The 25,819-nt window shown below is 42.3% G+C and overlaps 1 protein-coding gene across 2 annotated transcripts in view; it reads right to left on the bottom strand.

Moving 5' to 3' along the window:
* REPS2 (RALBP1 associated Eps domain containing 2) overlaps positions 1–25,819 on the bottom strand; it is a 106,811-nt gene that overhangs the window by 9,247 nt on the left and 71,745 nt on the right. For both annotated transcript variants that reach the window (XM_062603736.1, XM_062603737.1), the window contains exons 14-15: positions 13,636–13,700; positions 1,337–1,420 (exon numbers count right to left, since the gene is read on the bottom strand). In XM_062603736.1, the coding sequence (XP_062459720.1) occupies positions 1,337–1,420; positions 13,636–13,700 (149 nt within the window). The remainder of the gene's footprint in view (positions 1–1,336; positions 1,421–13,635; positions 13,701–25,819) is intronic.

The following is a 25,819-nucleotide window of genomic DNA, read 5'->3' as shown; positions in this document are numbered from 1 at the left end:
CATACCAGCACTGCACAGATCTCAAAGAATATAATACTCTGAAATCCTACGTATATGTTCAGCTCCTGCAAACATACCACGTATGGCAAGTGAGGAACTTGCATATGCCTTCAACAACTATACACTGGCTAGATGCCAAATCCATTACCCCAGTCTATCATAAACTGCCAAAAACCTAATAAAAACCATAGGATAAGTCCCTCTTCCATTTCAAATGCAATATTGGAAGAAATACCTAAAAGATCCAATACCTAAAAGCAGAATCCTCCACAAGGGCTCTTTGGCTGGCTGCTGTTGCACCAGCCTGTGGAAGGTGGGTCAGCACTGAGCCAACAACCTGCCTCCTGAGCCTCACAGGCTGGGGTTCTCTGTATTTACGGATCCAGATGGGGTGAGGGCAAGCATGAAGTAGGTGGACCGCAAGTATTTCATTTCCCCAGCAGGGCTGCAAAGCAAGGCAAGGAAGAAGCAGGGCCAGGCTAAAAGTAGCATGCAGTGAGCACAAACAGATCAAGGATGCTGCTTGGAAAGCCCTATCATATATAGGAAATTACGCTGGACATTTGTCTGTGCCCCCCATTAGGGTAAGACGTGCAATAACTCTCCCTGGTCAAAGTACATACTACATACAGCACCTGCCAACGGTTCCTGGTTGGGCTGAGCAAAGGTCTTGCAGGTGCTTCCTGGCTGCCAGAGAGGGGAGGATCTGAGGGCAGATTTGTCAAAACCTGTTCTGCCTGGGACTGGAACATTCCTTCTGGGTGGAAGGAGGCAGTAGGATCGTGCCAAGAGCGGGAAAATGCTCACAGACCACTTTATCCCTAAGCAAGGCCCTCTGAAGAGCGTCACTGCAAGTTACACAAATGTTCATGCAAAAACATACTAGAAACCGCACATCTTGAGCAAATCTCTCCCAGTCTATGTACATTTAGTGGCAGATCCTGACCTCTAGCAAACCGGTGTGTTTACATCAAACCCAAATCCTCAGTAACTGGAAGCAAGAAATGCATCACAAGCGAATGGGGGTCGAGCATAATCAAACTCTTTATTTTCTTCCCTAAGGCTCCACAAGTCCTTATTGATTTGAAACAAATGGCGAGCTGCCTCTCTTAAAGCACATGCATCAGTGTGTATGTAAAGAGAGCTTTCTTAATGATTTATCTGAGCTGTTGTCACACGTGAACCCAGCTCTCTCTAGTGCCTTGACCTCCAGAGAAGGTAAACATGTAAAATTTGTAACCCCAACCCTCTGTTTAATTGCTTTAAAACTTAAAACAACCACATTTGTTGATGAAGACAAACCACTCCACAACGGCACAATGCGTGCAGGTCTCACCTTTTTTGCTGAACTGTTTTCTTCTGCCTGCACCGGAGGTCTGTTCATCTGAGGATGTAATTCAACCTCAGATGGTTGCTCTGTCTGCAACAACAAGTCAGTCATTGCTACACCCAGAAACTGAGTAGCAGTCACATAAAGTCAACGAAAGGAAACGTTATACACAAAAGAAAAGTTATTTTAACAATTCAGCAGCAGGGGAAATGGATTTAGGATGACAGCTGAATGGATGACGTACGTATTTTGCGGATTTTTAATGAAATGGTTTTCTTGTATTTTATAGTGCTAGGAAAACCAGAGAAAAGTTTTTCTGTGAAAAAACATGTCTCTGTAAATGACCTAATATCCAGAATTTCTTCTAGAGTTACTCTTATGGTCTAAATAATCAGAGAAGAAGAGGTAGATAAAAGCTAGAAAGATCTTGGATGTGGCCTTTCACCTTATTATCTCCTGACAGTGATGAAAATTCATTGCAGTAAGCCTCTGCCTTTGAAGTTTGCAAGTCTAGAGTGAGAAAGTTGGAATTATACCAAAAATCCCAGGAAAGCTTCTGAAAACACAAGTCATAAAAGAAGCCAAATAAGTTTTCCCTCCTTCCTTCTCACCTTTCAAACAGAAACTGAGCTGAATGCTCACCACACAGGTCTACGCTTCTGCAAAAAAAGAACACGCTCCCACTAGCATATCTGACTGAGCAGCAAATTAAAACACAGGGTTGATCCCTTGCTTTGCCTCTCCTGAAATCTTTCCACATCTTTCCATGTCCTTCACCAGGACAGGGCACAGCACATCAGTTAAGGGAGGGCAGCAGGATTTAGAGCTGCCTGCCCCGGGTGTGCAGCAGCAAAAACGGTATAAACACTGTGGCTGTTTTCTGTCCAGAAGGTATGAGCTGGCTCTCCCAGAGGGGAAAAGCAGACAGGAGCAGGAGGCTGAGGGTAGCCGGCACTGGCAGACTTCTCCTCTTTCCCAACTCCTGCCAAGTTGGAGCCACGCTGACAGAAGCCTCCAGGCAACCCAACGTACTGCTCCCTCCTCAAAAAAGGCACATTTCTCAGAGGTGAAAGCCTGCTTTTAAAACCAAGTTCAGGGTAAAGCACAAACTTTTAAGGGGCCAGGATTACCCAGGGTTTAACCATAAGGCAAACAAAAATGACAGAAAGCACAGAATTTGGCATACTTAAACAGAAGTTAGAACTATACAGTAAGATGCAGGGGAAACATGGTTCTGTCAGGTTACTGCTGCTCTCCAGCCATATGGCATTGCATATGTGCACAGAGAAGGGAGATTTGAGATCTTTTTTTTAAGACACATATGTAATTCCTTGGGAGAAGAGGAAAAGGTTTTGGCTGACAAGATTTCTCTCCCCCCTTTTTTAAGTATGCTATATCTGTAGTGTTATGTGATGGTTAGAAAAATAAAACCTCACCCTGTAATTTTCCAATATCTTAATATCAATATCCTAAATATTGGGACTTTAATAAATATTGGATATTGAGATTTGAATTCTAGAAAGCTTTTCATGGGTTGAAGTAATGCTTCTGTAACTAGATTTCTGGTACAAACAGGAGAGTGAAATGGAAAAAGCAATCTTCTTTTTCTGTCTACAAAAATCAAAGACATTTAAAAGTCCACTTAATGCAACAGAGAATTTCTTTATCAGCAAGCTGAATAGCCCACAATCTCCACAATTTCTACATCCACTTTTTATGTATTTGAAAGAAATGAAGGCCCTAAGCATTGTAACAGTGGCCCGACAAAGTCCACATGGCTTTCATGAATAATTTGGGGGTAGGAAAATTCAAATACCCACAGAGCCACACAATAAAGTTGGGCCCAAACAACATCACTTTGACAAATTTAGGGACAGCAAGAGTAAACATAGTCTTTCAGAGAGCCACATAATATACATATTATAAATTCCTCATGGCATAGTTTTACTGCACAAAACAAAGCAGTAACAGAGAAATACAAGAACCAGCTCTTGATGACCCTTCTTGGACAGGGAGCACTAGATATCCCCCTGACCTGGGAAGGTGGGCAGTTTCTGATGCTCACGCTCTTGTCAGAATCTACATTACACCTTGCATGAAAAGCAAGAATAGATCAATTTATTCCACAGAATTAAAAAGAATGGAGACCAACTCCATGTTATTTGCATGTAGAAAAAATGCAGTTTTTCAAGAACCAATGTGTTTGAACAGTGTATATGTAACTAAATATCATGGCACTCTACAATGGCAATTGCAAACAAGCTGGAAAATTGAAATGACCATAATGTAAAGGACCTAGAAAAGAAAAACAAAAACAACTCACAAACTTTTGCAGGAACATCCACATTCTTCCCCCTCCCTTTTTTTTTTATGGTCTCATTACAGGAGGATACTGTTTTAAACCGAAGGGAATTGAAAAGGGGAGGGGGGGAGGGACACATAAACTTTATGTGGAAGCAAATACAAATCAGAGTGCTGATGCCAAAAAGGGCAAGATTTCAAAATTTCCAACGGCTTGACATCACTGTTCCTACTGATGCAAGGCATGTCTTTTCACTAGCTAAGTGCTGTGATGTGGCTGTCAGCCTAACAGCTGTGGCAACCACTGTGCTGCAGGGCTGCAGTACACGCTGCCAGGACATGAGGACAGCAAAGCTCAGCAGCCAGCCAGGCAGGGGATGGCTGGACCAGGCAGGTGGCAAAAATAAATAAGTAGTTAAATTTAAAAAAAGGAAAATAAACCCAAAACCCAACTAGTTCTGATGATGCAGCTCATGCATAATGAACAAAACCAAGTGACTGCCATGTCCCTAAAGTGCCACCTAGTGGCATGTGCGCCAGGCCATTTCTGAGCTCTCTGCTTAGAGGAGAATACTAAAAACTCACTGTCTGCATTATTCAGTCTGCAGATTGAGCCTGGTCGGCAAGGTGGGCAGACAGCTGGGCTGGACACAAACCTCTGCTCTTTGGAGTCTCCCTTCCCTGTCATGCAGAGGCCAGGTCTACACATTAATGATATGCCATCAGCTACAAGTTCTCCTCTATGAAAAAATCTCCATTCTTCAGTGCGACATGCCTGAAGATGGACAGGCATTAAACCAGGCAAAAATCTTTTGACTGCAACATACATCAATGCAAAAACGGTTTGCTCATCCAGCTAACCCAACAAGTCCTCCAGCCAAGGCCTCAGAAGCTTTACAAATACATTTGCAAGTTAATGTCTCCCCACATTGGCCCACACAGATTTTTAAAGGAAAAATAGCTCCTGCTTTTAATTTTGGTAGAGATTCTTCACAGATTGCCTTTCCTTCAGTGATTTGGATGCGGGATGAAAGCAAGTCCCTGTGGTCTTCCGGTCATGGATACAGTGAGACTGACTAAAGGGCACTCCACACTCCAGTCTGATCTCCTACAGTAGAATAAGGAAAAGGTAATCCATCAGGAGCAGCTGAGTTGGGTTCCCTTCAGTTCCGCATTGGCTTTATACCATGCTTAGTATAGTATCTGGACAACTCATTTCTCATTCAGAAACTCAGCAATGAACTGTCTCCTTCAATCACAGCAATGTCTTATAATTTTCCTACATCTTTGATGCTTCTCACCATTATATTAGAGTTTAAAAATCTTCACCACTGGTTTATAAAACTGAAAGGTTATACAGTATGCAATATGGTCTTCTGGAAGAAAATTCAGCTAGTAGTGTAAAAGTGCTTCAATGGAAGTTTCTCACTCATGTCCACAGAACTGAGCAAACTACTGGTATAGAAGTGCTGCTGTGCTGGCGAGTACGGCTGGGTCCATATCCAAGGTTTGCAGTAGATGAGCAAAGAATATCCTGCTCATGTGTGCCATCAGCAGGGCAAAAAAAAAGAGTCTGCAGACCAGGACTAAGGGTATCTTGATTTTAGAAAAGTAAGGGGCCACAGAAAAGAGCAAGAGTGTCCTATTCGAAACCTCCTAAAGATCTTCTCTTTGCAAAGACATAAATCCAGTTATTAACAGGCAGTATCTCCTTTTTCCCCACTGCAGTCTTGTATTTTCTAGGAATAGCAGAAGATAAAACTAGCCAACAAAGTTTCTGTACATCTGCTATGGCCAGACACTAACTTGTGACCTACAGCAAATGGTAAGCATTATGAGAGATAACTCCTCATTGTTAAGGAGAGCATGAGGAAGTCACAAATGCTCATTCTTTCATCACATGACCTTTGACCAGCTATTCATAATCCCCTCACTGCTCCATGTGATGATACTTAACAGTACCTTTTTAAAAGAATACGTAATTCTCACTTAAGCACTAAGTGCTTTGAAAACCTCAGATGAAAGATTTTCATAACTGTAAGACAGCACATTACCTTAACAACTGGTTCTCCACTTATATTTCCAGTTCTTCTGCTTTGCAATGCTGGGTTATATGTAGATTTCACATACACTTTTCAAGACAATCTGTCAGTGATCTTCCAGAACAGAAGCTACATGGAGCTTTCATATTTGTGTTATCCAAGAGCCTTTTCTCAAGAGGTGAAGTATATACATTCAGTCTTCCCCCCCCCCCCCAATTCAATCTCACCCACACTTATGCTCCAGGCCAACTTTACACATGGAAATAGTCCCATTGTAGTCAATGGTACTACTCACAGAAATGAAATTATCTCTGTGCATTCACTGGAATAGCCTATAATCATTACCTATACAATGCCACTGCTTAGCTTTGCAAAAAAAGTATTCAGAACAGCTTATCTGCAAGAAAAAGGAGGATACTAAATATGCTTAATGCTCAGTATGTGCCCACTGCAATCTTCTATCATCTCTATGCAAGTTCATTTATGAGGTATTTTGCTCCTTTCTAAACATTCATATTGTTGCACTAAATGACAATTCCTAAGAAGTCAAGATGTCTCAATTCCAGTTTCTGTGAGTCTTGTGCATCCCACACTGAATCATCATTTCTTTTTATTACTTGTTTCAGAAACTGAAAATGGCAAGATGGAAAGAAAACCCATAGGGATGCAAATGCAACAAGCTGCCAGGGTCTTAGTGTGCTGCCTGCTTTCTCAGCGCTGTGAAGCCCTGAAGTTTTCATAAGCTTTTTCTTTCCCCGAGCTATCTGAGGGCTGGTGATAAGATTGAGGAAAGAGGCAGTAAATACAAACAAATTGCTGCAAAATACAGCCCATTTGCAGGGAAAGAACAGGACCCAGATGGAAGCATTAACAATCTGGTTTAATACTCTGCTTCCACAAAACCAGATTAATGTAAGCTAGAAAGGGGTATGTGCATTCCACTTGAGATAGAAGCACTGGATTCTTAGCTTTTTTGTTGTTATTACAATAAATGCGAAGCCAAATTCAAAAATTGTTACAACACGTTTTAATTAAGGTAGTCACCCTTCTTCTACTCTCCCAGAAACCTCTTCAGAAAGGATTTTATGGCATCCATCAACTACTCCCCAAATTCAATTTTAACTGTGCTACTTTCCACCACTTCTTAAATTGTAATTTATATTGTCTGGCTGGTGTAGATTTAATATATAATTTTCATGAGAGGAAGATAATCCACTTGTACTATATTAAAGTGGCAGATGGCAAAATCTTTCATGTTCTAGAAGACTTTCAGTTCTATTGCAGTTACAGGCTTCTTCAGTACTTGCGGCATTGATTATAGTACGTATGTTATTCTGCAGCCAAGACCATGGAGATGATCAAAAAACTCTCCCTCTTCTTGCACAGTGGTTGTAAATGCAAGATAAGAAAGCATTCATTTGGTTTTATATAAAATGGTTGTCCAGTAGAATACCACCATGTATACAAATAGCATGCTCCCAAAAGCGAATTCTTCATACTTTTTTTTGTTTTGTAATTTCTATTCGTATTACAAAGAAGTTCCTTCCTGTAAAACTCCAGGTGTCCTGCCAGTATTTGAAATTCCTCACATAATTTTACAGAGTAAGACAGTGCCTCAGCTGGATGAATATTTTCTCCAAACAACCTCATAACTGAGAGAGTTGGGCTTGTTCAGCCTGCAGAACAGAAGGTTCTGGGGAGACCTCAGTGCAGCCTTCCAGTATCTAAAGGGGCCTACAAGAAATCTGGAGAGGGACTTTTCACAAGAGCATGTAGTGATAGGACAAGGGGGAATGGTGTTAAACTGAAAGAGGGGAGATGTAGATTAGATATGAGGAAGAAATTCTTCACTATGAGGGTGGTGAGACACTGGCACAGGTTGCCCAGAGAAGCTGTGGCTGCCCCATCCCTGGCAGCGTTCAAGGCCAGGTTGGACGGTGCTTGGAGCAACTGGTCTAGTGGAAGGTGTCCCTGCCCATGGCAGAGGGGCTGGAACTGGATGATCTCTAAGGTCCCTTCCAATCCAAACCTATGATTCTGTGATAACGGAGACAAGCAAGCCCTACCTCATCCTCCATGTATCTCAGCTTTACAGACATTGGTGGTGGGGAAGCAGCCAGACCAGCTCCAAGCACAGAGCCTACAGGTGGCCTCAGGAGGCCATGAGGTCCCAGCAGGACAGACAGGAACCCTTCCCCATATCTCAGTCTCAGTGCTGCAGATCAGCATGGGCATGTGTAATCAAAAATGACAGACCCAGACTAAGCATACCCCGTGCTTGTGGCTCTCAGTGGATTCAGCACAACTTGGAGCCATGTTAGTGAAGACAACTTTTTGAACTGGGTCCCAGTTTCCACTTGCAATTCGGGATGATGAATGGCCAAAAAGCTTCACGGAATTTTGAAGTATCAAGTAACATTTGGAGAGCAGAACATTCAATATGTTAAAAAGAATAATATCTTTGCTTTCCAAAAACACCAGGTGCCTGCGACTGGGCAGGGTGACCCACCCATCATCCCTCACAGCACTTGGTTTCCATGATGACTTCACCAAATCCATAACATGTAATGGTAACAATCACCACTAAACTGACAGCCTAATTCTGAGCTCATGTAACACAGTGAGATTTTACTCTTCAGAGCTGCACTGTACTCAGGATACCTCAATTTGATAATGTTAACAGCTGCCTACCTACTTCACTCCACTTGAACACTTTGCCTTCACCCATAATTTTTTTCAGCACCTGTCAAAACTGCCAGTAGAGAACCAGTGGGAAAACCAGGTCCCAAAGTCTCCAGAAATAAAAGTCCAGAACAAACCAGTGTGAATTTACAAAATCAACAGGCTTAGAATTTAGAGTCTGGGAAAAGAGACTAGGAACATAAGTTTTTTCAGCCAAGATACACATGTTTTTTTTCCAGTCGCACTGTTTTCAAATGCCCTTATACAGCACGGGCAGGTCTGAAGATACGCCTTCATTATTGCACAGGAAGGTAGTGAAATAGAGTGATTCAAATAAAGGAATGTTGATCTAATTGGGCAGTGTTGCGGACAGTGAGCTGATGTTGGATAAAATCCTAAAGTTATATTTGCTTTTCAGTGTTCATCCATAATTCCTATTAACATAAATATGCTACTAAATCTACCACAGTAAGCAGCTGTGGTAAACAACTCTGTAGGCCTAAAAGCCGGCAGTAATGAAGTATTACTTTGTTTTCCATTTAAAAAAAAAACAGAGGTTTAAATGAGATGGGTGTACACATTTGATTCCAGTGGAATGTTATTCATGAGCACCCAAATTTATTTCCTATCTGGAATCTGTGTCACTGCGAATCAGCTACATAGCTATTGCCTTCCTATTGTGATTCTTACTGCCTCCAAGTTACACAAATATTCCATGTACAGCCCTGGATCTGCACAAAAGTTTGGGGGCCATCTTTATGACGTTTCTCCTTGATGACTTCAGTTTACTATTAAGTTAGGAACGTGGGATCAGGAAAAATTACCTGAGCCTCTGAATCTAGTCCTCTACAAGCCCAGACAAAAAAACCCATAGGTATTCCAACAAGCTACAGGTTATCTGTTCTGTATGCCATCACTCAGGCTCAGGGGTTGATACAGAACCCTCTAAAAACTTTTTAAAAGCCCCCAGAATTAAAGAAGAGTGGAAAAGCCATAACTATAGCATGTTATGGGAAGTGAGGGAGTTAAAACATTGCCAGTGTCCAAAGTCTGTACAACAGCTTGCAGCATGTTAAATATTTGTGGTCCAAAGAAATAGGGAAACTAATGGAGAGAAAATTACTCTTAAATCCAAGCGACTACTGCAGACTTGCTAAGTGTGAGATGTGCTATTAGGGATTACAGAAGGTGTCAGTGAAGTTACACAGGCATATACACAGGAATAAAATGCTTCAAAACGACGTATTATCCCAAACAAAACTCTAGTCTTTGTATAAACCTGTTTCCGTACATAATCTTTTCAAGTGCCCTTTATAGGATTTAGGCAAATCTCAAATTACTTTTCTTAATAGGAAAGCAACATGAACTGAAAATACTAATAAAGCATTTTATACTGCATTTCACAGTATCTTACTGGAAACATCATATGGGCTAGAACTGGGGTTAAAAGATCATAAATTGGAGATAATGGGGTATCCACATTATAGAAACGTGTCTTTTGTCCATCTTTATGTATTCAATTTATTTACAATCACCATAAGGACATCAGACAAAAGCACTACTGCACCAGATAAATGTCTGTTGAAAGCTCTGAGTAAACCTAGGTACAGTTTGTGGACTGATACAAAGTTGACAGAATGCTGACTTTAGCAATGGAGAAAAATCCCAAGGAGATGGAGCTACCATAGCCTTTTAGAGGCCACCAAGAAGAGGAAAAGAAAACGCAAAGTTAATCCACAAACTCTTTAAAACTCATCATAGAGGTGAGAAGAGATGCAGCCACATCTGTAAAGGTGTCTACCCACCAGAGGTGTGGAATGGCACAGGCTGACCACACAGCAACCCAGCACAGAGAAGCCAGCCCCACTGCTATTTCATAGAATCATAGAATAGTTAGGGTTGGAAAGGGCCTTAAGATCATTAGGTTCCAACCCCCCTGCCGTGGGCAGGGACACCTCACACTAAACCATGCCACTCAAGGCTTGGTCCAAACTGGCCTTGAACACTGCCAGGGATGGAGCATTCACAACTTCCCTGGGCAACCCATTCCTCTGCCTCACCACCCTCGCAATAAAGAACTTCTTCCTTATATCCAATCTAAACTTCCCCTGTTTAAGTTTGAACCCGTTACCCCTTGTCCTGTCACTACAGTCCCTAATGAAGAGTCCCTCCCCAGCATCCCTATAGGCCCCCTTCAGATACTGGAAGGCTGCTATGAGGTCTCCACGCAGCCTTCTCTTCTCCAGGCTGAACAGCCCCAACTTTCTCAGCCTGCCTTCATATGGGAGGTGCTCCAGTCCTCTGTTCATCCTCATGGCCCTCCTCTGGACTTGTTCCAACAGTTCCATGTCCTTTTTATGTTGAGAACACCAGAACTGTGCACAATACTCCAGGTGAGGTCTCACAAGAGCAGAGTAGAGGGGCAGGTTCCCCATAAACCAGCCATGTAATCACAGGATCCCAAGATCTGAGCCTCCCACAGTAAGCCTGGGCACCCACTGAGCTCTGGAGTCAAGGGCACAGCAGTATTAGCTTCAAGATTTACCTTGTACTATGCTCACCCAGTGATACAGTCCTCCACCCTCATTCAGCTGACTGAGCTATGGAGGCAGAGTTGGACATAATTTAAGCAGTTTGTGATGTGACTAGAGACATTTGGCACACTCTGAATAAGCAGTGTTTCAGTGTTACCAAGCTTGATTACCTTGGAGGTTCTGACAGGAAAAACAACGTTTTCCTAAAGGTTGAAGCAAATTCCACTAAAACCAACAGCAATCCAGGACCAAAGTCAAGATGCCATTTCTATGTTGCTATTGATTAAGCTCACAGAAGGACTTCTGCTCCACTGAAATGTAATACCTAGGCCTTGGTACCTCTCTTTTACACACTTTGGCCTTTACATCCCACGAGGCCTTTAATCTCACTCTAAAGAGCCAACTGGTTCAAGCTGCTTCCCAGCCATCTATAGAAAACTGCAGTCCCCAGAAGAAATTATTTCCCTCTCCTCCTCCTCCATCAACTGATTTCCAAAGCTGAGCCAAAATAATCACACCATGAGCGCACTTATATGGTGCACAGCCACCTGAGATGTATGTGGGATTCGCTTCATTTACAAGCTGCATTTGTCATTCACAGTGCTTAACTGCAGGCATATAGCAAAATGATATGGCAATAAAATAGGATTTGCAATAGCATTGCTGAAAAATAAGTTAAACCAGAAATTTAAGAAGAGTTTAGTAAACTCTGAAACAGGAAAAGCTGAAGGTGCAATTTCAGCATCATGACTTTTCTTCAGTTCTTGATCCTGCCTCAGTTTTGAAAGCAGATTCCTCCCTCTAACTTCTTCATGCTCTTTAACTCTAGGGCCCCACTGGACTACTGTAATCCACATGCTTACTTTTGCTTACGTCCTATTTGTAAGGGTCAGCTCAGCTGAATTATGACCACATCACACATACTTCCTTACTGCCTGTTACGTTTATCACAGAAAGGCATGCTTGGAGATAAAATAAGCAATGTGACCAGCAAGGTTTATTATGCTTTCAAGAACCAGTTTTATGTACATTTTTGCTAGATGTCAGAACAAGAATATTTTTATGAGATATTTGATATCTTCAAAAAGCATCAGAAATAAACTGAATAAACGTAAGTGATGCATATAAGCAAAGCATCAGCTACATATTCATTACTGAGTAGGTACAGAAGCCACTCTATTTTTTTTCTTTTCTTTCAGAAACCAGATATTTGTATTGGAGAGGACTGGATCAAGAATTTCACGTAAGAGTCTTCTTGTGTTTATCAGTTGAAAAAAGGCCTATAATCTGCATGGCTCAGTGTAGGATGAGCAGTATTTTCTGGCAAGGAAGCTGCTGGACATGAATAAACTAACATCTCTCCTCACTGCCCTGCTAAGGAAACACAAATCTATCTTAGTACAAGAAAACTAACAAGTAGCAGAACCTTGCTTGAAAACAGTGGTTTTACTCCCCCAAGAACAGGATTTGTTATATTCACTGCTTTTCCCAATAGCAGCAAGAGGGCTTGCACTGCACTGAGTTGGCATGCTGTGGCAAGTCCAAGCAGTGGCAGGAGGGCCAGTGTGGGTTGCAGCAACAGCTGCTGCAAGTACAAGGCAGGGAGGCAGTGAGCTTGTTGTGGGATCAGGAGAAGCCAAAGGAAAACACTGTTCTCTATAAAGTGTTAGAGAAAGCAGGAATTTGATAGGTCAAAACAAGGGGCATGTGGTATTAACAGTATGGCTAATGCCATACCAACTTGGAGGATGCATGCAAGCTCAAAACAAAACACTCTACAGTCCTCAAGGTAGAAACTAGCTGCACTCAGATGCTAAAAAAAGGTTGTGGAGAGGAAAAGAGCTACTAGCTGCTGGTGGAGCACAGGATGACAATGAGCCTTTTATCATCTCTATTGTAAGCACTGTGCCATAGGAGTTCAACAGCAGACGCTTAAGAGCAGATCCAAAACATAACTGAAGAATGTTTCTGGCCCGTGGATGGTGTCTCAATAAGTTTTTATACGTAATAGGCAGTTAGCTCCCATATGGCCTTGTTTTCTATTACTGTACTTCACCTAAAGGAATAATACATGAAGCATACTTCTGCCTGAGACTTAAGAGAGCCAAGAACATAAAAAGAGCAAGACATTGATCCTCCATCATTTCCTAAAACCTGAAGAAGAATCTGGATTCAGATACACATACACATGATTGAGTCAATTTACATTGTGCTGTGGTTTTGTCATGTTCTAAAAGCAAACAAACAAAAACTCATCCAAAAGCAAACCAAAAGCACACCACTAATGGTTTGAAACTTGGTAACATCACTGACACTGCATACGCTTCCTTTCAGCATTACTTTTTAAACCCCTGAGTGAAATAAACTCTTATTCACTGTTATAAACAGCTCCCATAGCAGGTGTCCTCTGAGCAGCTGAAGCTTGAGAACCAAATAGCAGGTATCAAGCCCATGCCTTTCGGGCATAAAACTCTCAGTAGGCTAGCATTAGCACCCTTTAATTTACAGTTTTGTGTAGTGGGTGCATATCAGCTCCACTACAAAGAGATGTAATGAGTGTGTAATTTGACACAGTAACACACCGGGCTAGAAAGACCAATGAAGGAAACTGCAGAGCAGACTGGAGATGTGCATTAACTTGGAAGCAGGAATAACTGCCATACACAACTCAACTTGTGCTAACCACTGCAACAGTAACACAAGTAAGTGAAAAACACACAAAGTATTATTTGTCCTTTGACCTTACCTGAGACACAGAAGGTCGAGGGGGCAGCGCAGGTGGTGGTGGTGGCAGCCAGCCAGACCTCACAGCTGAACAGCGAGAAGAGAAAAAAACAACAAAAAAACCCACATTAATTCTAAATAAAACCAGAATTAATTTCCATGCTAATTACTATTGAAGAGGCCATATTCAATATTTTAATAACAGAAACCAAACTTTATTGAGCAAAACCTTGTTTGAAATGACTTCCTGAGTAGTTGAATGAGTAGTGACTTAATTGCTGTAAAACCCCACAATGTTATGGTAAAACAGCAGAGATGGAAGGCAGTAAGCCACAAAAGCTGTCACTAAAGCAATCCAATTGTAGTTTAAAAAAAAAACAGAAATGTTGTCTGCTTGTCCTTGGGACTTTGCTCTTTGCCATTAACAGGGTTTTTTTATAAAGTGATGCTTTAGCATTTGCTCCAATAAAACACACTGTGTGACAGAGTGCAGGCTTAAAAAGAAAACATCTGCCACGGAATTAATAGGATAAATGCTTAAATGAAGCAAAAAAAAGAAATCCATTTCTTTGGCTTGATGCTTTGTATTTGCATGTTATCACTTGCTGGAGGTATTTTAGAGGAAGGAGAAGTAAGGAGAGGAAAACATCCTAATGGTTAGTTCAGGCCCCTCTAACATAATGCAATGTCTGCTTTTAATTTGAGCCAGCACAAAGGGAGGGCAACAATCATGTAGGTCCAGCCACAATATCTCTGAGTTTCTGTAAAATACCTAAAAAGCATCACGGGAAAAAACTGCAGGACACATGATGGCTTCCAAAGGCATCGGAAGACAGGAAGCTAACATGGAGACAGCAACCAGGAGACCTTAGATGGGTTACCCTCCCCAGGCTCCTGTTGCACTGGGGGCTCTGCACTTAGGTGATTATTTGCATAGCAAAAAAAAAACCAACAATATTAAACTCAGAAATGCCTTTTACCACAATAATGTGAAGCCAGCAATTACATTTATACACTTTTTATTTTTATGCATATTTTAAAAAGCCACAAAGACCATTATGAACCTTGTAAATGGCTTATCCATTTACATATGTTATACACCAAGTCTAAAAATGTCTACATCGCTGAAAATATGAAGACAAAACCTATTAACCATTAAGGACAGCAGTAACAGAGTAAAAAATGTGTGGGTAAAAACAGTGATAACAGTCAGATTGGATATATACAGCTCCAAAGAGACTTACAACATATCAGAGTTTTTTAATGCTTTCTGTATATTCGTCTCTTAAATAATAATGAGGCCTAAAATCACTGATCATCTTTTGAATCAAAATGAAGCCTATTATCACTGTATGCAATGCCAAAGACAATTAAAACCCAACTTAGCTTAAGCAAGGGAGCCACTAACACACCTACAGGTGTTAAGAGATTTGAAAAAACCTGGTCATTAGTATCCTCTGTCTTGCATTTAATGAGCTCTGTTTTAAGACGACTGCCATAGCAGCATGATGTCATCACTACTTTTCCATCTTTTCTGTGCAACTGATCTTCACAAAGGAACAGTGGAGTAAGAAAACTTCCTTTCCTTTAGTCTGAACTTCAGGTTATTATTTACTTTATCTGAGCACTGGCAACACCAGCTAGTAACAATATTTGAAAACACCATCCAATTCAAACACCAGCACTCTGTATGTCCACAAGCCACACGCCAGAATAGCCAATTAGTAGGTTTGCTCAATATGGCATCTTCAGGAAACCTTGATGGAGCTGTGCTGTGACACTCCATGGAGAATACCTTTGTGCACTTTTCCCTCCCACCACCACCAGTGATTAGCACTGTGAGGGCTTCATCTCCGCTCTCCAAACAGCTCCAACGTCATGGGGGAGCACAAATCATACATGCCTCCCAACAAGCCCATAGCAGCCCAATCATGGAGTTATGGAGTAGTACATTGCTGCCACTAGCATGGGAGTCCCTGGGAAGTGGCACATGGTATGGGGATCAGAGGTGCTGAGGGCAGGCACTGGCCCCAGCAGCTCCCTTGGCCCTTCTGAATATACACAGTCCCCTCCAGGGCCCCGTAATTTTTGTGTTTGCTGGTTTACTCTGGCAGGACCTCAAAAGCTTTACTGCAAGTGCTGCATCCATTGAGAACTCACCACAGCTTCAGCTCTAGAGGATACAGCACTTACTGTCCTCACTTCCTGATTCTTCAAAACCAATACCTAGGAAAGCAGCACAGTCTTTATGCACAGTCACTGGGCTTGCTGGAAAAGCATCTCCTGAAGTGGCTGCACACACTGTGAAACTCCACAAGTCTCCTGAGATTTGGCCCACAAAATTTCAGAAGTAATTTTTCCATCAGATGGTCAAATTAAAAATTAATAGAAGAAAAATAAATATAAACCACAAAACCCACAAAACTTGCTTCTTCAGCTTTCAAATTACAGTATACATGAATTTAGCATTAAAGAAGTTAGATGCTTGCACCATGCGCATTTGACCCAGTTTCCTCTTTTTAATCCTGCAGAATCTAACTTAAGCTACTCATGAAATATTCATAAAATTCCTGCTGTTGCAGAACATCTTTGGCCTGTTGTTAGAAGGAAATCATACTTATGTGAGCACAATTGCTAAACACAAGTTACTTGACTTTGAGGACTCACAAAAACTCATACAAAACCTTCCTTTTTTCCCCACAGGGCAATAAAACAAAAAAATTAAAGGCAAGTGCTGCATGCTTCAGCCTTTTCTAGTGCCATTACCCTAAAAGAGGACACTATTATCAGATACTTACAGATTTTTATGTATATCAGTAGGTGACTTGTACTATCAGGCTATTTCAGAATACCTTCCTCATTACTTTCTGGGAGACTGCCCCTTGCACAAATAGCCTCCTGCTGTTAGAGACAGCATGTTAGCTCTGAAAGCCAACACTAATACGGGAAGGAGGTCTGTTTTTAAAATGAAGGTACACTGTGACCGAGCAGCAAACAGCCAAATGTCCTATTTCAGGTTCACACCCCAGAGCCTGGATAAGCTGCATGCCACTGCTGTTGGAAAACAAGTCTTCACAGGCTGTGCAAAAGCAGAGGCAGCTGGAGGGAGCACAATGAGCCTTGCACAGGTTCATTGTAAGTGAGCAGTCCACTGACATTCAAACCAGGGTGAGTCACATAAAGCAACTCTCAGAGACAGCACTGTAGAAAGGCCATGCAGGTACCAGTAGAATAGATTTAAGCATATCCAGCATCCATATCACATGTAATCCTGTAAATGAGAGCATTTTCATGCACTAGTTACTCCCACAATGATAGCGATAAGGCTTTTGGTTCAAAAATCATGGCTCTTTACTTAGCATGTTTACACTTTAAGGCAGATTATCTGCATGGAAAGCTTCCAGGACCATTTTTTTCTGCCATATTTTGGCAATCACAAAGGTCTGATATCACTAACAGGACATCACACTAGATAAAAAAAAGAGAAACAGGTTTTTCCTATCTGAAACTAGATTAATATTTTAAAACAAACAGCAGGCTGTAATTGTGCACTCTGAGAACAGGCCATGCCATGCTATCTGGCCATGCTGCTCTGCCTTCAGCTTCCCTGGCAGACAACAATCTAAGAAGGGGAGACCAGGGAAAACATAAAATTATCATAGTCCAATCAAACCTATGGGAAGCAGGTCTTCAGCTCACCAGGCGCAGCAGCAGGGGAGGGTGCTAAAATGAGGGTGGAACAAATTTGGGCCTTTGGGACCCTTCAGAGAAACCAGTAAGAACAACATCCTGCACCTCTCTCACCCAATGATAGTTACTTGTCCTCTTGTTTCTCATTGTTGAGGAAAACTGCCATAATATACTGATTTTCTGTATGTGTGCTGGTTTTAAAAATTAATACTGGAACAGCAGCATATAAGACTTCCTAAATAATTTCCATGTTTTTATTTCATTTCCCTTCTCTGCAGTTGTCTTCCTTCTTGGTTTTATAGGTATATCAACCTTACCCTGAGTATCACCTCAGACAAATTAAAGCTTTAGATGAAAAAAATGTAGTTCTTTTTTTCATCTGAATTGAATATGTAACATAAGCAGTGTCCTGAAGAAGGGTTGTCTTCCTAGGTCAAGGGCCCATTTTGTACCTCGCTAAAGTGAAACTTTACCACCTACCAAAGGAGGCTGACTTCATCTCACATCAAAACCCTACACACTTTTAATCCTATAATCGAAAGAGCACTCCGAGTTTGGTCACTCTTCTTATTTCAGTCACCATTCCCAAACAGAGGAAGACGCCTTCATTTCTCAGCTGACACAGAGTGTAGCCCTAAGCAAACCCATCCTAAATCTAGGTTCTTGCTTCTGTTCTGCTTCATCACCACAAATAGCACCCCTTCCACAACTGGGTGGGGATCATCCAGGGACTTAAATTGTAAGAAAACTCTGATAGGGTTTCTCAGTAGAGTCCTAGAATGCCAGGTGGGAACGAACTTCAAGGATCATTTAGCCCAATGTTTCTTGACAAAAGCATGATCTAGACTAGAAGTCTCAGCAGTCTGTCCAGCTGATGTGCTTGTCATTTTTCAAGTGGATGCTAAAGCACTGTTGATCAAGGGAAAGGCTCATTGCACAGCAGGTTTACATCGGTTTATGCTGCTTCAGAATGTTTAGCTCCCAGATCAGGCTTAACAAGACCAACCAATTAATCTTATCGGGAAGCAATGATCAACAATACCGAAAACAATGGAAAAACTACACTCCAACAGAACGAATTATTCTTCAGTTCCTCAGACCACATAAGGCTTCAGTTCCTTAGGTAGCCTGGGAAGATGGCATTTTCAGCCCTCCACTCTGACACTACTTTGGAGAGTTCGAGATACTCTTCCTGCTTCTGCTGCCAAAGGCAGACTGCAGAAGGGCTCTGTGTCTAAGCCGGTTTCTATTTATCTCCATCTTACCAAACTTCCCTTCTAGCTCACAGAAACTGGTACCTGGATATTCCATAATACTGACACTGTTCTTTGTACTCCTTCATTTATTTACATTCCCAACAACAGCATTAGTAAGGTGATTGTGAAATAACTATTTTTCAAGTGATTCGAGTCATTAATTCTCACTCCTATGTCTGCAAAAAGTTGCAACATGAGAAATTTTAAAGCTGTAGCCAGGAATGTAAATTTAATGAAGAATTTGTGTAAGGTGGTTGTGAAATATCTATTTATCAATAATTCTTACGAATATCTTCTCAGAAGGTCATAGCAATGCAAAAAAAAAATTTTCTAATCCTGATACTCCTTTTTTATCAGGTTTGTAAAAGACTGAAGCAAGCATTGTCAGCACCAAAATAACCTTTCTTCTTACAGTTAGTTTTGGGAACCTGCGCAGCAGCAAAGCTTTGTGCACCCATCACACAGTGTGAATGATGTGACATACCTGATGTCACAGACACACTTGTTACAGCTGTGTTTCATGCGCTAATCATACAGAACATTATTCATACCTCAACTGCATGGAAAGTTATCCAAGTACTTTCCAAGTAATTAGAAAGAGATATAGCCAGACCTTAAGCAATCAATGCTTCTGCACAGTGAACTCACAGGTATGACTTCATTTTAGGGCACTGGTGTGCTTATATATTTGATGGGTCACTTTCTAATCAAACAAGCAAGACACCACTGGGGTGGGGGTTTATGTCTTTTTTTAATGCCCTATCCATGAAATTCAGCATGTTTTCAGTAAAATCTGCAAACCAGGTATTTTTTAACACTTACTTTCTGGCTTGGGTTTGGGGTATTTTTTTGTTTCATTGTTTTTTTTTTTTTAAATATCATATGACCACAACATCTGTATTTTTAACCTCCTGTCTCCCATTTTCTCTAAAACATTTCATTTTCTAGTTACGGTTTTCTCTACCCCTTCCTTTCCTTTGTGTTTGTATTTGGGGACTGTTTCACCCCCTCTGCTTCCAACCCTTAAAGTAAACTATTCATGATTTTCTTCCCTTTCACTTCACATTTAGCTTCATTCTCCACTCGTAGTGAGGCACAGTCCTTCCACCTATCTCCCACATATCCATCAGAGCTTCTCACCTCTGGAGATCCCAGTGGGAGTGCTTGAGGCTCCAACACTTGCCACCTGTGAGCATTTTCAACTTGGAGCAGGCACAGGGGAGCCAGAAAGAGCAGTGGGCTACCACCCTCCTCTAGTCCCACCTATGGCTCAGGCACTTCCAGAGGACATCTGCATCTCCAGTGTCTCCTCTGCAAGGGAGGTAACTTGCCTCCCTGTTCCACATGAGAAATAGCAGGTATGATGGACATTTTTTTCAAGGAACAGAGTATTTCTCAAGGAACACACACAGAGTCGTGAAAATAGGTCGGTGAGGTTGGCAGGGGTAGTCAGAACATTTAAATCTTAACAATTTTCGGTATAAAAGAGGGTTTGGTTTAAAATTTCATTTTTTAAACAACCTGGAACAGAATGAAAACAGACTGATAACCATTCCTCAATCCTACAAAGAGCTACAGTTAGAAATAAAAAAAAAAAAAAAAGTAATTCAAAGAAGTTCCACTTACACAAACTGCCAAGAAACATTTACACTTAAAAGCTGCCGAGATTTACTCCAGTTTGCACACAAGTACTCTCTGGACTCAGCCCTCAGAGATTCACATGAAACTTTAAAAATCTTAAAACACAGAAATAAGTTACCCCATCAGATTCCTATCATGTAATAACCATTCATCCATTTATGCCCTCACTATTTTCTCCAGTCTATTCAATCTTAATTATGCCCTTGTCCAGTTGGGCAAAGAAATAAGTTACATAGTTGTAAACACATAAATCCTTCATAAAAAATTCGAAAAGGCTGAGAAGCGTAAAAATCCTCCATTCAAATCAGAGGGAAGACATTCATATTTTATTCAGAGTAAGCTCAGTTCAGTGATCACGTATATTGTGGAGGGCAACAGGACTAGAAGGAAACAGCAGCTCCAGTAACACACGAGGAGCTGGGTCCCAAAAGAAAAAACTGTATGCTTCAAATTTAATTTAATTTAATTTAAATTGCAGTTGTTGTTGCAACCCTTACAACTAAAGATATTAAATCGACTCTGCATTCTTAACTCAATGAAGCTGACAACATTAGAGCTCTTGTATACTCTGCAAATGATATTCAGTGAAATGGCATATTTTGCTGATGGTATTTGCCATTATTGCTATTCTAAAATAAACATCTTTCAGACATCTTCCTAATTTATTGTTTTGGTCTGATTAATAAACACAATGCAGCAACATGCAAGACAGCACAGCACTACAATATGAGTAAAATCCACCCCCATTACCCAAGAAAATAGCTGGATTTTACTAAATCAAGACCAATACCGACCTGCCCAGGGAAGTGATTCAGTTACCATTCCTGGAGGTATTTGAGACATGCAGATGTGACACTTGTGGACTTGGTGTCCACAAGTGGTGGACTTAGCAGTGCTAGGCTAATGGCTGGATTTGACGAGCTTAACAGTCTTTGCCAACCTAAAGAATTCTATGAATACAAGAACACACTTAGAGTAGAGGGAAAGTGTTCTTGTTTGGCAGCCATCACCAGCCCAGCAGAGATAAGCAGAGGTTACATATCTGACTGTAGTTAGGAAAACATCTGTAACAGAAAACACTGCACTTAAAATAAAAATACTAGCTGTGTTTCCCCTTACCAAGTGTGGTACTTAACACTTCACATTTTAAAAGAGAGAAAAAATCCAAAAGTACTAGCTCCACGTTGCTGGCAGAAAACAGCACCCCCAAAGGAGCAAATCCAGGTTATAGTATTTGCTCGCAAGAAAACGTTAGAAATACTGCCTGCGTTCCACACGTTCTTCACTGCAGGGACAGCCACAGCAGGAGGCGAGTTTCAAAAGCAAATGAGTGCTGAAAACCTTCAGTCAAGAATTCATTTGTAAATAGTTATATGGCTGTTTTGATGAATTACACACTCAGTCTGCTCCCACATCAACTACACTGCTTATGACAATTTGTTGTTTCATCAAAGCAAAATCTCTTTTCCAAACAAGTATCCTTTGTTCAAGAGAACTGTTAATTAAAAGATGTTATGCAATTAAGAAATGAAACTAAATGGGAAATAAAATGAATTTCAGAGGCATCTCTATCAATCTAACAAGGCCCAGACTGCTGTCTCTGCCTATAATCGCCAAGAAATAAATCCTCTAATAGTTGTCATGGGCAGAAAATACAACTGAGCAAAACACTGGAAGACAACAGACACGTTTGGGGTTTTAATACTTAGGCTGAGACTTGCCCCAGTCCCAGAGTTACCCCAAGGCAAGACTCGAGCTTACAGTTGCTGATGAGGGTAAAAGGTGGCTGCAGGAGCACCAGGCTCTGAGCTGTGGCAATTTTCCTCCCCTCAATACCTGCCCCATCACGCAGATCACAGGACAGATGAAAGGGAGCACAAGAAGCTCCAGAGAGCAACTAATTCTGCAAGCGACATTTGTGAACAGAGCAGGAAAGATCTGAGGGCCACAGGCTCCCAGGTCTCACTCTTGGCTCCCAGAGTAAGACAAGACAGTGGGCTAGAGAAGAAAAGATGCTGTAAAGCAGGTCACATATGCATTTTAACTCACATTTTTGTTTCTACTTAAAACCTGCTGTTGTCTCTCCAGGAATGCATAAAACCTAGCCAAGTATTTTCTTAATATGTACACAAGCCAAATGCCAGAGATTGTACATTCAACAAAAAGAAATACTCTGAGAATCTAGGAGGACTGAATTTCTCTCAGATGCTATCACAAAGACTACATTAAAAAAAAAAAAAACAAAAAAACAACAAACCAAAAAACAACAAACCCATAAAATCAAAGAGATTTCTGTTTCTTAACATCTCTTAACAGAAATTCCCATATGGACATTCCAGAAGGTGGGACCTTTCAGTAAGTTGTCATATTTTTTTATATTTTTCCTGAGTAACACTACCTAAGGTGTGCCAGAAGAGTGCAGCTATGGAGTATGAATGAAGGCACCTCCTTCAAGTGCACTTAGATCCCAATTCAACAATTCTGAAGCACAGTTTCTGTGAGTAATGCACTGCTGGATGTCCCAGCCATCATCATAGAATAGTTAGGGTTGGAAAGGACCTTCAGATCATCTAGTTCCAACCCCCCTGCTATAGGCAGGGACACCTCACACTAAATCATATCACCCAAGGCTCTGTCCAACCTGGCCTTGAACACCGCCATTCACAACTTCCCTGGGCAACCCATTCCTCTGCCTCACCATCCTCACAGGAAAGAACTTCCTCCTTATATCCAACCTAAACTTCCCCTGTTTAAGTTTTAACCCGTTACCCCTTGTCCGGTCACTACAGTCTCTAATGAAGAGTCCCTCCCAACATCCTTATAGCCCCCCTTCAGATACTGGAAGGCTGCTATGAGGTCTCCATGCAGCCTTCTCTTCTCCAGGATGAACAGCCCCAACTTTCTCAGCCTATCTTCATATGGGAGGTGCTCCAGTCCCCTGATCATCCTCGTGGCCCTCCTCTGGACTTGTTCCAACAGTTCCATGTCCTTTTTATGTTGAGGACACCAGAACTGCACACAATACTCCAGGTGAGGTCTCACGAGAGCAGAGTAGAGGGGCAGGATCACCTCCTCCGACCTGCTGGTCACGCTCCTTTTGATGCAGCCCAAGATACGGTTGGCTTTCTGGGCTGCAAGCGCACACTGAAGGCAGCTCATGTTAAATTCCTCATCAGCCAACACCCCCAAGTCCTTCTCCGCAGGGCTGCTCTGAATCTCTTCTCTGCCCAACCTGTAGCTGTGCCTGAGATCGCTCTGACCCAGGTGTAGGACCTTGCACTTGTCATGGTTAAACTTCATGAGGTTGGCATCAGCCCACCTCACAAGCATGTCAAGGTCCCTCTGGATGGCATTCCTTCCCTCCAGCGTATCAACCGAACCACACAGCTTGGTGTCATCGGCAAACTTGCTGAGGGCGCACTCAATCCCACTGTCCATGTCAGCAACAAAGATGTTGAACAAGACCGGACCCAACACCGATCCCTGAGGGATGCCACTCGTTACTGGTCTCCAGCTGGACATTGAGCCATTGACCACAACTCTTTGCGTGCAGCCATCCAGCCAGTTCTTTATCCACCGAGTGGTACACCTATCAAATTGATGTCTCACCAATTTAGAGACAAGGATGTTGTGTGGGACAGTGTTGGACACCTTGCACAAAGTCCAGGTAGATGACGTCAACTGCTCTACCCCTGTCCATCAGTTCTGTAGCCCCATCATAGAAGGCCACCAAATTGGTCAGGCAGGATTTCCCCTTTGTGAAGCCATGCTGGCTGTCACCAAGCACCTTGTTGTTTTTCATGTGCCTTAGCATGCCTTCCAGGAGAATCTGCTCCAAGATTTTGCCAGGCACAGAGGTAAGACTGACTGGTCTGTAATTCCCCAGGTCATCCATTTTTGCCTTCTTGAAAATGGGGGTTATATTTCCCTTTTTCCAGTCATTGGGAACTTCACCTGACTGCCATGATTTTTCAAATATGATGGACAGTGGCTTATTTGTGGGTCAGTTGCTGAGGTGAGCAGCTCGAGAGAGGACGCCTTCAACACCAGAGCAGGGGGAAGCTTAGCGTCCAGGAGCCTCAACTCAGAGCCACGAGAGCCACCGAGGGAGCCTCAAGTCCTCGCCAGGTCCTGCCCAGGAGCCGGCAGCTCAGCTGACGAGAGCGAGCAGCTGACTCACACGGGGCGGAGCCAGGAGCAGCGGCACCAGCCCTGGCTGGGTAAAAACCTGCGACCAGGAGCGGGTCGAGGCGGTTTGTGCGGGCAGGTGAGCGGGATGGTGAGCACTCGCTGTATGACAGGGCCGGGTCTGGGAGCTCTGCTCTGGCTGCCCCGGCGGTGGCAGCGTAGGCACCCAGACAGGGCCAGTGAGAGGGGAGGCTGCAGTGCAGAGCTCGGGGTGTAGAGGGTGCCTGCACCGGTCTAGTGAGGGGAGGGTGCACAGTGGGCAGGGCTGCACTCGGTGCTCCCTGGTGGAGGTCCTCCTGCAGCAGGGGCTGAGCTGCGGGATGCTGTTAATAGACTGCGAGATGTCAGGGAAGCTGAGAGGAAGCAGGAATGCTTGCTCCTGGCCCTAACTGTGCAGGGGCCTCAAGCTTCACCTCTAGCTCATGGTGGAAAGAAGGAGGCCATTAACCGGGGAAGATGGGAATTAGAAACAAAACAAAACAAAACAACAAAGAAAGAAGGGAGAGAACAATTAAAAGTAAGGGGCTTCCTTCTAAATCTGCTGTCCCCACTCAGAACCGCTTTGCTGTCCTGCAGGAGGCTCATGAGGAAACGCACTCACACCAGAAACAGCCGTCTGGTGCACTGGTAAAGAAGATCTCTGCTGGTGCTGCCAGGAAAAAGCGGCGGGTCGTAGTAGTAGGGGACTCTACTTTGAAAGGGACAGAGGCAACCATCTGTTTGCCTGACCCGGTCTCAAGGGAGGTGTGTTGTCTACCTAGGGCACGGATCAGGGATGTTGCAGAGAGGCTGCCTGTTCTAGTAAGTCCCACGGATTATTACCCACTTCTAGTGATACATGTGGGTGCTAGGGATATAGATAGCAGTAGCCTGGGGAGCATAAGGACTACAGAGGCCTGGGAGAGGTGGCTAGGGGCTCTGGAGCTCAGATAGTCTTTTCATCTCTGCTCATAGTTGCCAGGAGAGGGGAATAGTAAGATAGTGGCAAACATGATATACCAACAATAAATAAAACCAAACAAAAATACACTCCCAAAAAAACAGTGCATGCAACAAGAATCTGCCACAGTCTTTGGCTGAACTTACCTGAAGAAAAGAGATTTTTCTTTTTTTGCCCTTTGAAAATGGAATAGACAAAAAATGCTTCAAATGACTCTACAAATCAATTCAAACTGCTTTACAATTGAAGAACTGATACTTATGGATCAACATGACCAACAAGGAACTGAAAATAAAACTCAACACTCCTGAGCACTCCTCATAGGTGTGGGAGAACATTTTCCACCAAACTCTTAAAATCAGATTTATTTTTGAATAAGAATTAGCAGGCCAAAATCTAATGTACCAAAATGTGATTATTCTAATCATGTTGGTTATACTTTGAAAACTATTTAAATGGTGGATTTTATAGTCTCGTTTTCTCTACTGACA

The sequence above is a fragment of the Pezoporus occidentalis genome, unplaced genomic scaffold, assembly GCF_034315485.1.
Source record: "Pezoporus occidentalis ecotype Australia unplaced genomic scaffold, CSIRO_AGI_Poc_V1 ctg81, whole genome shotgun sequence".
NCBI classification, from domain to species: domain Eukaryota; kingdom Metazoa; phylum Chordata; class Aves; order Psittaciformes; family Psittacidae; genus Pezoporus; species Pezoporus occidentalis.
Note: the sequence above shows the minus strand (reverse complement) of the source record. Positions and strands in the feature narration are given on the sequence as shown.